The sequence below is a fragment of the Oncorhynchus clarkii genome, chromosome 7, assembly GCF_045791955.1.
Source record: "Oncorhynchus clarkii lewisi isolate Uvic-CL-2024 chromosome 7, UVic_Ocla_1.0, whole genome shotgun sequence".
Lineage (NCBI taxonomy): Eukaryota > Metazoa > Chordata > Actinopteri > Salmoniformes > Salmonidae > Oncorhynchus > Oncorhynchus clarkii.
The window spans coordinates 73440227-73453733 of NC_092153.1; the positions used below are offsets into that span (position 1 = coordinate 73440227).

Sequence of the window (13507 nt, forward strand, 5' to 3'; positions counted from 1 at the left end):
TGTTGAGTTGCAATATATTGGTACCCAGTCACTTTGAGTGTAGCTAAACAGAGAGTATGTTTATTAGTGATGGTGATGGAGAGCATTCAGTCATTAGCTTGTTTGTTCGTTCGTCCATCCAGCCATGATGACTCACCCCTGTAGGATAACATCAGCAACCACAGCCACCTCCAGATGAAAGAGCTCATCATCACTCTGGGATTTATTCTCATTTTTACTGATTGGAGAAAGAACAGACAAGTGCAAGACTTAATTTGGATTGTGCCAAATACTGTAGATGGTTTGTAGATGTTCGCCTAACTGTCGACAACACTTGAACTAACTATCCACTAACCCTAACCTTAGCTCAAGGTAATAAGTATGGAAGTATTGAGGGTAGCTAGGGTAGCCTAGTGGTTAGAGTGTTGGACTAGTAACCGGAAGGTTCAAACCCCCGAGCTGACAAGGTACAAATCTGTCGTTCTGCCCCTGAACAGGCAGTTAACCCACTGTTCCTAGGCCGTCATTGAAAATAAGAATTTGTTCTTAACTGACTTGCCTGGTTAAATAAAGGTTAAACATTTAGAAGGATTTAGGTACTTTTTTAACAAAACACATTTGAAAGGGTAAAAAAAAAAATGTATCACTCACATTCAGCTAAATGTGAATACATTCAAAAAAGACAAAGTAATTTATACACTTTCTGTGCTGAAGCTGCAACAGCGACTTACCTGCGTATCTGGAGCTCAAACTGTACTGTATTGTGAGTGTCCTTCAGTCGAGGCACAGTGAAGCGGAGGCCTGCCCACAACTGTGAAGATCCATAGAAAAGACAGGCGATCAGACACTAGAGACAAAGCTACCTCAGATCTGTCAGCAAGGCAGTCCGTCAAACACACAAACAGTCATTAACAGACCCTGGATCAATCTGGACCACGCAGCATCAGTCGTAAAGACACAGAATTGCAACGACATACAAAAACTCACAATCAGACGGACAGAAATACCATACTGCTGCGGCAATATTGAATAGTTCCTTTTGTGACAATAAAGCTCAATTTGAATTTAAGAAACAGTTAGTCCATGAAGATCCACTCACACTTGTTCCAGACTTCATAGGGTTGCCCAGGTCACAGACCAGAGAGCGGGTCTGATTCTCTGCCTCGTAGCTACAGGTCAGCTGAGTCAGACTCTGCGTATGAGATACAGTACGAGCAGAATTATGGCGAGAGAGACAAAGACAGCAATTTACTTCACAGCATTTCCACGTTTTCTCAAAACGTTTATATCATAACCATTGTTTTAGGCATCAGGCTATCATTAGTATCAACACTATATTGGTATTAGTTCAATTATTGTTATGTGGATTAGCATATGTATCTTTATTATTTTACTACTGTCATTTCCATTAGAAACATATTATGAACATTAGCCATAACATAAGAGGGACAGGACAGATGGTTGCTCCCTCACCGCATTGTTGCGGGCTATACCACTGTAGTCAGCCTCCGCGGGCAGTACCACGTAAAGCTCTGCCTCGTAGGCCCCGCCCTCTCCCTCGTTCCTGGCATTGAAGGTCAGGGTCAGGGAGTTCTCGTCGCCAAGATACACCTCTGTCCTATCGCTAAGGAAACCACAAGAAAATACAACAACAACGTAAAACAAGTTATTTTTTCCCCCAAACACGACGAGACCTGTTGCAGATGGTTTGTCTCTCATGGAATTTGCATTTTATTTTTTATTTCACCTTTATTTAACCAGGTAGGCCAGTTGAGAACAAGTTCTCATTAACAACTGTGACCTGGCCAAGATAAAGCAAAGCAGTGTGACAACAACACAGAGTTACACATTAAACAAACGTACAGTCAATGACACAATAGAAAAAATCTGCATTGTTTTTTGTTGTTGCATTGTTTACATGTGATGAACATAAATTAGAAAATAATCTCCTTTCATGTTTGAAGAGCAATTAAAGGTCTGCTAGGGAGCTGCTGGACATTGTCTGTAACAATATCAGTGGAGGAAAAAAGCATTAACCCGCAAACAACCACCACACAACGTTGTCTTGACTACAAGCATCCAACGTTTTCCAAATGGTGGTGGTAACCATAAGTGTGTATCCTACAGTCAATGCTCATTATCTGCTCATTATCTTCATAAGTGAGTTCCCACTGGTCACACTAAGTCATTTGAACATGGACATGTGGGTAATATTTGGTTGAGATGTTAATTAAAAAAAAATGTATACCTTTATTTAACTAGGCAAGTCAGTTAAGAACAAATTCTTATTCTCAATGACAGCCTAGGAACAGTGGGTTAACTGCCTGTTCAGGGGCAGAACAACAGATTTGTACCTTGTCAGCTCAGGGATATGAACTTGCAACCTTTCAATTACTAGTCCAACGCTTTAACCACTAGGCTACCCTGCTGCCCCATGAGATTTCAGCCTTTATTCACCCACTCAAAAATACAGCCAGACGTTTGTTGAATTCCCAATGTGTTGTCACTGCGCTTTCAACCATTTAAAAGCATAGAAAAGTTTAAATAGGAGTAGAATGTCAGATATGATGTATTTATACAACAACTTAATGTGTTATCACTGTTCTTCATCTAATAGCAGAACCAAAGGACCTGGATTGCTGTTGAGAACATAGTGCAAGGGATCAATGCTGTTCGAGATTCTGCACAGATTATTATAGCAATTGTGAAGATCTCTACAGAGCTGCAGCCTTTCTATGCTATGCATCTTTAACATGAATGCATTCTATGACTACATAAGAAGACATGTATAGTTACAGTAGCCTATCTTCAAAATGTGGCCATGGATGTGTTACTCATTTTAAGGTTGAATAAATACTGTTACATTAGTTTGTAAGATACATTTAGGCTATTTACTGTAATACAAAAGTAATATTGAATTTTGTTTGGTTGACAACGCAACCAAATATCTCATGCTTTGATAGTTTCATCTGAGCCACTGACTTAATCCTATTCTTTAACTTCTATTTTTGCTTTAGTTGGAGACGTAATGTTGGAGACGTAATGCTTTAGTTGCAGAAGTTATGTTGAATTATGTTTGGTTGTCAACACAACCAAATATCAACATCTTTTGCGCCACTGACTTAGTCTGGCTTTAATTCCAGTTTGTCTACGAATTAATAATTGGTATATTGGATTCACATCTCCATCTCAACCAATAATCAAAGTCAAACAATAAGATTAAATCAAATCAAACTTTATTTAAAGTGCATTTAAAGTTGGATTTGATTTAGTCCTATTCTTTAACTTAGATTTTTGGTTGAGATGGAGACATGAATCCAACATATTAATGATCAACTTGAAGATGACATTTCAAATCAACCAGAGCTTGAAACCCCTGGCCTATATGTATTGTTTATTTTTAGTTGAACCCTGGTTTGAATTGAAACAAAAGACAGTACTTCCGCCTTCATCGACCTGGCCAAGGCTTTCAACTCTGTCAATCACCGTATTCTTAACGGCAGACTAAACAGCCTTGGTTTCTCTAATGATTGCCTCGCCTGGTTCACTAACTACTTCTCAGATAGAGTTCAGTTTGTCAAATCGGAGGGCCTGTTGTCTGGACCTCTGGTAGTCTCTATGCGGGTGCCACAGGGTTCACTTCTCAGGCTGACTCTTTTCTTTGTATATATCAATGATGTCGCTCTTGCTGCGGGTGATTCTTTGATCCACGTCTACGCAGACGACACCATTCTGTATACTTCTGGCCCTTCTTTGGACACTGTGCTAACAAACCTCCAAATGAGCTTCAACGCCATAGAACACTCCTTCAGTGGCCTCCAACTGATCTTAAATGCTAGTAAAATCTTCAACCGATCTCTGCCTGTACCTGCCCGCCCGACCTAAGCATCACTACTCTGGACGGTTCTGACTTAGAATACGTGGACAACTACAAATACCTAGGTGTCTGGTTAGACTGTAAACTCTCCTTCCAGACTCACGTCCCCCCCCCCCCCCCATATTTGTTTTTCTACTCTTTTGCACACCAGTATTTCTACTTGCACATCCTCATATGCACATCTATCACTCCAGTGTAAATTGCTAAATTGTCATTACTTCACCACTATTGGCCTATTTATTGCCTTACCTCCTTACTTCATTTGCACACACTGTATACAGATTTTTAAATTTTGTTATTGACTGTACGTTTGTTAATTCCATGTGTAACTCTGTGTTGTTTTTGTCGCACTGCTTTGCTCTATCTTGGCCAGATCGCAGTTGTAAATGAGAACTTGTTTTCAACTGGCCTACCAGGTTAAATAAAGGTGAAATAAAAAATAAATAAAAAAAGTAGGCCATCACTATATATAAGAACTTGTTCTTTTAACTGACTTGCCTAGTTAAATAAAGGTTAAATAAAAACCAGCCCCCACCAACAACATATGAACTCACACTGACACCCCTGTGTAAAGCACTTCCTGTGTAGTGATAAATCCACTTCACACCACTCCCGCCCCCATACTTCCAAATGTAGTAATACATACATGCTGTCTATTGAGCAGAAAGAGCTAGAGCCAAGTACAGATGTTGAGGGTCGATCCCTTGGCCTGACCCCTTCCTCTTATCCCCCACCCTCTGTCCACTCGAGGTACAGACACAATGACACCATGCTCTGCACCAGGACCACTCAGATGATTCCAATTATGGCCAGGCCAGTTTGACGAAGCGCAGTGGAAGCGACACCATGGATAGTCTATCACAAACACCGTAGTGCCGACTGCGAGAGAGGAAGGGAGCTTTGAGGTGGTGGGGAGAGATGGGGTTGTAAGTCGCATTTGATTTGATTCAAAGATTTGAAGATGTTATATAGGAAAACATGTACATGAAATATAATCATGTGTACAATCAAATAGTTCATTGTTTAATTGAAGCCAGAGGATGTACCACACAAAGTACCAGTAGTACTTTGTGTGGTAGTACTTTGAGTGGAACAACAAAGTACTACTGGTACTTTTATCTCCGTGACGGGCCTCAAGGTTGTGAACACAAAACATCCTTCTGCATGGGATTTCTCAGGAAGTAAACAATTTAAGGCCTAAAAAACAAGCTGCGTGTTACATTTCAATGAGGTTGTCGAAGCTGCAGAGTGAAAGTGCTGAATCATATTTTATTTTCTGAGTGATTGAGTGATTTGGTCTCGTGGAAACTGAAAACAAACATTCCAGTTTTTCATGGGAAACTCTTAACATGATTGAATTGTGCCGGTAGTCATGAAACAAACTACTACAAGTGAGAGCAAAGAAAAAGCTTGAACTTGTTTTGTGAATTGTCCCAGTTGTTCCAATCAGCCTAAAATGCAACATATTCTCCTGTTGTCCAACACTCAAACAACAATGATCAACCATTAATAACCATGACCAAGAGGACACAAACCATTTTGTTACTCTCCTGAGAAAAGAAAAGCGTTTCTGCAATCAAGGTGTGTAAACACATATGCTACATGACCAAAAGTATATGTTATGGAAGTCCCTTCAAAAAATTATATTATCTATGTTAATAGTTGAATGATTATTGTTTTTACAGTAAATGTATCAGGGAGCTTAGACTGACTTTTGGATAGGATTATGGTGTCTGACTAGAGCACAGGGATATTCTGAGAATCTAGATGAATCAATATACTCCTGGTTTATGATCATATTTTCATCTTTGGACCTCAATTTATTTCATGTGAATAACTACACTACATGACCAAAAGTATGTGGACACCTGCTTGTCAAACATCGTATTTTAAAATCATGGGCATTAATATGGAGTTGGTCCCCCATTTGCTGCTATAACAGCCTCCACTCTTCTGGAAAGGCTTTCTACTAGATGTTGGAACATTGCTGCGGTGACATGCTTCCATTCAGCCTCAAGAGCATTAGTGAGGTTGGGCATTGATGATCGATGATTAGACCTGGGTCGCAGACGGCGTTCCAATTCATCCCAAAGGTGTTCGATGGTGTTGAGGGTCAGGGCTCTGTGCAGGCCAGTCAAGTTCTTCCACACCAATCTCGACAAACCATTTCTGCATGGACCTCACTTTGTGCATGGTGGCATTGTCATGCTGAAACAGGAAAGGGCCTTTCCCAAACTGTTACCACAAAGTTGGAAGCACAGAATCGTCTAGAATGTCATTGTATTCTGTAGCTCTAAGATTTATCTTTATTGGAACTAAGGGGCCTAGCCCGAACCATGAAAAACAGCCCCAGACCATTATTCCTCCTCCACCAAACATTAAAGTTGTCACTATGCATTCGGGCAGGTAGCATTCTCCTGGCATTCGCCAAACCCAGATTCGTCTGTCGGACTTCCCAGATGGTGAAGCGAGATTCATCTCTCCAGAGAACGCGTTTCCACTGCTCCAGAATCCAATAGAGGCAAGCTTTACCCCACTCCAGACGACGCTTGGCATTGCACATTGGGGACCTTATGCTTGTGTGTGGCTGCTCAGCTATAGAAACCCATTTCATGAAGCTCCCAACAAACAGTTACTATGTTGACGTTGCTTCCAGAGGAAGTTTGGAACGCTCAACGTGCTTCAGCACTCGGCGGTCTCGTTCTGTGAGCTTGTGTGGCCTACCACTTCGCAGCTGAGCCGTTGTTGCTCCTAGATGTTTCCACTTCCCAATAACAGCACTTACAGTTGACCGGGGAAGCTCTAGCAGGGCAGAAATTTGACCAACTGACTTGTTGGAAAGGTGGCATCCTATGACGGTGCCACGTTGAATGTCACTGATCTCGTCAGTAAGGCCATTCTACTGCCAGTGTTTGTCTATGGAGATTGCATGGCTGTGTGCTCTGTTTTATACACTTGTCAGCAATAGGTGTGTCTGAAATAGCCAAATCCAGTCATTTGAAGGGTATCCACATACTTTTGTATATGTTCCTGTGGCTATGTGTTCAAAGTTACAAACTCATATGATACTTGCTTTAGAAGAATACAAAAAAAAAAATGATAACAACCTGGTACCACATGGTGCCCAGTGGTGCTACTTTAAATGAATTCCAGATAAACAAACAAGCATATCATAGGGTACTCCTGTGTATCATTTGTCCATGTAATATGCTATTTATGTCATTTATGTGGCATGAAAAAAATACTTTCTTCACTGGAGTTGACCTTTTATCACAAAATACCCACTATTATAGACCTCTCACTAGTCTGTATGCAATTGTTTATTTTCCTACTCTTCTTTCCTTGGTTCCAACAGATCTGAAAGGATGTGACAGGTGAAAGCAATGTGCTGGAGACCTGCTGAGTCCTTTCACATATCATGGGTCACGAGGGAGAGGGGAGAATAGCAAAGGAGGCCATTCCGGTATAATGCCCTGGTCTCAGGTAACGGAGAGGGGACTTCAGCTCACCCATAAACGGCCAGTTTGAGGTCAGGAACACAGATGTTGTCCTCCCCACAGTCCAGCTGAATTTGGGCCTGCAGAACAGAGGGATGGAGAGAGATTTATATTTTTCAAATAAAAAATGTGATCTGATCGTCATCTAAGTCACAACAATAGACAAACACAGTCTGCCTAAACTAATAACACACAAACAATTATATGTTTTCATGTCTTTATTGAACACACCGTGTAAACATTCACAGTGCAGGGTGGGAAAGGTATGTGAACCCTTGGATTTAATAAACTGGTTGACCCTCGTTTGGCAGCAATAACCTCAACCAAATGTTTTCTGTAGTTGAGGATCAGACCTGCACAACGGTCAGGAGGAGTTTTGGACCATTTGTCTTTACAAAACTGTGTCAGTTCAGGAATATTCTTGGGATGTCTGTGAGCCGCTCTCTTGAGGTCATGCCACAGCATCTCAGTCGGGTTGAGGTCAGGACTCTGATTGGGCCACTCCAGAAGGCGTATTTTCTTCTGTTGAAGCCATTCTGTTGTTGATTTACTTCTGTGTTTTGGTTCATTGTCCTGTTGCATCACCCAACTTCTGTTGAGCTTCAAATGGGGGACAGATAGCCTTACATTCTCCTGCAAAATGTCTTGATAAACTGGGGAATTCATTTTTCCGTCGATGATAGCAGCAAAGCAGCTCCAAACCGTGATGCTCCCTTCACCAGACTGTACAGTTGGGATGAGGTTTTGATGTTGGTGTGCTGTGCCTTTTTTTCTTCACACAGTGTTCTATGTTCCTTCCTTCCAAACAACTGAACTTTAGTATCATTTGTCCATAGAATATGTTTCCAGTAGCGCTAGGACATCCGGATGCTCTTTTGCGAACTTCAGATGTGCAGCAATGGTTTTTTTGGACAGCAGTGGCTTCTTCTGTAGTGTACTCCCATGAACACCATTCTTGTTTAGTGTTTTACGTATCGTAGACTGGTCAACAGAGATGTTAGCATGTCCCAGAGATTTCTGTAAGTCTTTAGCTGACACTCTAGGATTCTTCTTAACCTCATTGAGCATTCTGCGCTGTGCTCTTGCAGTCATATTTGCAGGATGACCAATCCTAGGGAAAGTAGCAACAGTGCTGAACTTTCTACATTTATAGACATTTTGTCTTACCGTGGCCTGATGAACATCAAGGCTTTTAGAGATGCTTTTGTAACCCTTTCCAGCTTTATGCAAGTCAACAATTCTTAGGTCTTCTGAAATCTCTTTTGTTTGAGGCATGGTTCACATCAGGCAATGCTTCTTGTGAATAGCAAACTCAAATGTTGTGAGTGTTTTTTATAGGACAGCTCTAACCAACATATCCAATCTCGTCTCAATGATTGTACTCCAGGTTAGCTGACTCCTGACTCAAATTAGCTTTTGGAAAAGTCATTAGCCTAGGGGTTCACATACTTTTTCCAACCTACACTGTGAATGTTTAAATTATGTATTCAATATAGACAAGAAAAATACAATAATTTGTTTAAGCAGACTGTGTTTGTCTATTGTTGTGACTTAGATGAAGATCAGATCTCATTTTTAGACCAAATTATGAATTTGTTTTGAACAACTGCTGGTACATTTACAACGGCAATGAAGATGTATGAATAACCTCCTAAATGAGGGAATGAAGGGGAGAAGTGAGGGAATACGTGAAGGACGGAAAAAGGGAAAGCAAATGAGAGAAGGGGAGAATGAACGGAAGGAGTGTTTTGTTTTCGTGGGTATGAGGAGAGCAATGATGTTCAAGAAAGGTAGACATACTGCAACATGAGGAAAGGAAGGAATAGCAGGAAAAAGGAAAGTCTTGCACGGCTTAGGGAAGAGAGGAGAGGAATTGGGGTCCTAAGCACTCTGTCTCTCTCTCTTTCCTAGTCCTTTTTTTCTCAGTCTCCTACAACATTGCAACTGTGTACTGTGAACCCATTGTTACACTACCAGCCCATCCATCCCAGCAGCAACATGTGGCAAACATTAGAACCCCAAAGGAATGCTACGACAGTGCGGGGTCGGCATGGCGATCACTCACTCCGTCTCCATGGAGATTACTAATTTAAAGCCTCCAATGTTATCGTTCATGCAAGTCCATGTGGTAATCGGTCAGTCAACACAACATCACAAGACAGAGGAAAGCACGGGTCTGGTAATGGTCACACAATCACCAAAGGCTCTCCTCCCTCCCCCACTCACTCACTCTCTTTCATCCTCCATCTTCCCATCACCCACTCTCCATGGGACAAAAAGGGCGTTAAGAAGAGGAAGAAACTTTATTCATGTTTTGACAAGTTTAGAAGTGGAAGAGGAAGAGAGAGAGAGAGATTGCTAAATGTTTCAGTGTAATAACATGAGCATGGAAAGTTCAAGTTGTTCCCAAAAGCTGTTCTCTCTACTCTAGGTTGTATTGGTTTCTCTGCCAATAGTGAGAGGCTTGGAGCACACACACACACACATAAATATAAAAACACACATATAAACACACACACGTGCTCCAAGTCTGCCTTGCCAGGCTCTCGACATGGCGGAGACCACTGGCAACATACATAAACAAACCACAACCAGATGGCTAGCCTCAGCGCCCCACCCAGAAAGAGCCGTCAGTTCTCCCTGTTTTTTTCGCAAAGCCGTGACTCCCCACCCTCACACCCCTGAGGATTCTACTCTCAATTCGGAAAGGCTACCCCCCGTTATTTGTCCTTATCGCTTACGTGACAGCATGGGCAGTGCCATTGAAGGTTTTCATCTATTCTAAAGTAGAGTAAAAAAGGCTTTGTAGCAAGTGTGCCATCTATCTAACTCTATGGCTATACCATATTGTAATTCAGTGCCTAGTATATAAGGACTAACCCCCAACCTTTAGCCATATGGAGACCAGCACTACTGAGGGGTCCTCCATATGAAATCTATTTCAAAATGGACACTTCTGACCTTATCCCTTTCTACTTCCTGGTACAAAATGTAAATACCGGGGGGAGTAGATAAGGTGCACATTGTGTGTTTGTGGTTAGTCATGAAGTCTGGTACAATAACTAAATTGTGTATGCACTATGTTCATAGTCTACCGTCTATAGCGGGGTTAGGCAACTAGATTCAGCCTCGTGCTGATTTTTGTCGGAGCGAATGCCGGAAAATAATGATAATAATTTGTACATTGCAAATTGACCACGATCCCTCTAGGTCCCTCTAGGTTGTGTATTCTAGAGTTTCAGTATGGGTATACGTAGTGCACCTGCTCTAAACTTAGTTATGTGGTCTGGTAAATGTGACCAGATATTGTACTCTGCTCTACAAGGTGTGATGTCTGGCATGGTTGGGGTCAAGTCCAGTTCGATTCAGTCAATTCAGGATAACAACTGAAATTGCAAATGTTCCTAATTGAATAACGTAGTTAGTACATACCTTCTTCTTTATAATATGTGTTGTCTGGTAGTTTAGAATGGGTTTTAGGCCATGGAGGTCCAGTTGAGCGAGAGGATCCAGGCTAAAGTTGAGGGTGATGTAAATGGGGGACAGTTTATCCCGAAACTCCCCTTCACTCTACAACACACATGAGGAAAGAAGGTCAAAAGGCATCACCGACACACTCAAGAGGAAGTGAATCGATGTTACACTGACCTTTCTTCATGGTGTGTTGAACTTCAATTTGACTTATTGTAAACTGGTTGAGACTCTGTGGACCTCTAGATTTAAATGTACAATGTAGTAAATATAATGTTCTAGATCTGTCTAAATGTACGTTGTAGTAAATATAATGTTATAGGTCTGTCTAAATGTACATTGTAGTAAATATAATGTTATAGATCTGTCTAAATGTACGTTGTAGTAAATTTTAATGTTATAGGTCTGTCTAAATGTACGTTGTAGTAAATTTAATGTTATAGGTCTGTCTAAATGTACATTGTAGTAAATATAATGTTATAGATCTGTCTAAATGTACGTTGTAGTAAATATAATGTTATAGGTCTGTCTAAATGTACGTTGTAGTAAATATAATGTTATAGGTCTGTCTAAATGTACAGCGCAAGGGAACATTTTCACTTTCAGTCCTATTGAAACTATAATCAAAAACAGATTAACTGTCAAATGTAGCATTAAATGTTTCAGCCTGTTTCAAGTTACTGGTGTTTTGAAGGCTGGATTCAAAGAAACTAGCCAACATTTTTGTGCAACCTTTTGGTCCAGAGAGATTGGTCGGGAAGACCCACAGTTCATTGGATCAATGTTGTTTTTATAATCTGGGATTTTCTCAACATGTCTGTGAGTAACATTTGACTTAAAGCCGGCAGGTATAATGCTTTATAACAAGGCTTATAAGGCTCTTTATGTATCAATCAGCATTTCAAATGATTGCTATTTAGTCTATCATTATGAGATGATTATTAGACATTATAAAAATGCATTATAAAATCATGCAGTTTAACAGCAACATCTCTCTGAGTGTTTGAAGTTTGAAGTGACTAACGCGCAGGTAGATGCGGGTGTCGTGACACGTTGGTCCTCCGTTGGCCATGGTGATGGTCTCCAGCAGGCTGGGCTGATGGCTATCTAGGAACAGAGTTCTCCTCACTGATGACTCTCTCTGTTTCTGCTCCAGATGGTCCAACTGCACCTCCACCATAAAAACTGCACAACATACACACACACAATAGAACATGTCACAAAAACAAACCCCTTATAACATACTGTTTATTTAACCAGGTAAGTTGAGTGAGAACACATTCTCATTTATAGCAACAACCTGTGGAATAGTTACAGGGAAGAGGAGGGGGGATGACTGAGCTAATTGGAAGCTGGGGATGATTAGGTGACTGTGATGGTATGAGGGCCAGATTGGGAATTTAGCCAGGACACTAGGGTTAACACCCCTACTCTTATGATAAGTGGCATAGGATCTTTAGTGAACACAGAGAGTCAGGACACCCGTTTAACAACCCATCTGAAAGACAGCACCCTACACAGGGCAATGCCCTGGGATATACAGAGAAAATAGTGCCTCCTACTGGCACTTCCAACACCACTTCCAGCAGCATCTGGTTTCCCATCCAGGGACTGGCCTGGACTAACTCTGCTTAGCATCAGAGCCAAGCCAGCAGTGGGATGCAGGGTGGTATGCTGCTGGCTAACTAAAGCAATTACATACACTGTTACTATGCATACACTAACACAATACACACACACACACACAATTGCAAATACCCATTCCTAAGTGCAGACACAAACACAATCACACACCCACACACATAAACACACACGCACACACAAACCTTGCAATGTTTCCCCTGTACTTCCTCGATTGTCCTTTCATCTTAATCTTAACTGCCAAATTGACCACAGTGAGTTCAGGCATATTTGCGACCACACCAAGGAAGATAATAGGGAACAGCTGTGTGGAGTCCTTACAAAAGAAAACACTAGTCATGTCTAGATGCAATACAGCTTTTGTCAAATTGACATCAAAAGTGTTTTTTTTTTTTACATTTTAGCTACCCCTAACCCTTTCCTAACCTTAACCTAATTCTCCTAACCTGCTAAGCTAATTCTCCTAACCTGTTCTGTAAGTTCCCCTAAACCTGCTACGAAAAGTCAATTTAGACAAAAGCTGTATCCCTTGTAGACAAAACAGAAAACACTGGGCTCACCTAGATCAGCAGGGAGGTGCTTCCCATTGGCCGAGAGGCAGAAACTGAGGTTGACACTGGAGAGAGAGTGAAGACAGAGAGACAGTATTTACATGTCTTAAGTAGCTCCATGTAGAGCTCTAAAACATTTGGTGGTATATAACAGTATATAATAGCTCTACCTCTGCCAACGAGAAAATTAATAAAAAACATTTGGTCACAAAAATGTTTTATGTAAGAAATCTCTCACAAGTCTCGTGCTAAATAGCCTGGTTGCCAGTCTGTTTCTGTGTCTCTTGCCAAATCCTTGTGGAATGATCATGTTTGGCATGACAATGACAATGGAGTGGGGAAGAGCACAAACAGATCTGCTAGGCTACATGCTAACCCACTGAATGTAAATGCATTCAATCTTTGCACAGAACTGAAGCCCAAATCAACCTATCCCCCTTTAAAACAAATTGCTCAAACTTTACAAGGGGAGGTAAAAAAAAATGTGTGTG

General features: G+C 41.1%; 1 protein-coding gene across 1 annotated transcript in view; it reads right to left on the reverse strand.

Moving 5' to 3' along the window:
- Positions 1–13507, reverse strand: part of LOC139413818 (integrin alpha-5-like) — a 60655-nt gene that overhangs the window by 6496 nt on the left and 40652 nt on the right. Inside the window, exons 16-23 of the mRNA XM_071161603.1 lie at positions 13026–13081; positions 11849–12009; positions 10786–10923; positions 7366–7433; positions 1453–1603; positions 1079–1171; positions 711–790; positions 137–217 (exon numbers count right to left, since the gene is read on the reverse strand). Coding sequence (XP_071017704.1) covers positions 137–217; positions 711–790; positions 1079–1171; positions 1453–1603; positions 7366–7433; positions 10786–10923; positions 11849–12009; positions 13026–13081 — 828 coding nt within the window. The remainder of the gene's footprint in view (positions 1–136; positions 218–710; positions 791–1078; positions 1172–1452; positions 1604–7365; positions 7434–10785; positions 10924–11848; positions 12010–13025; positions 13082–13507) is intronic.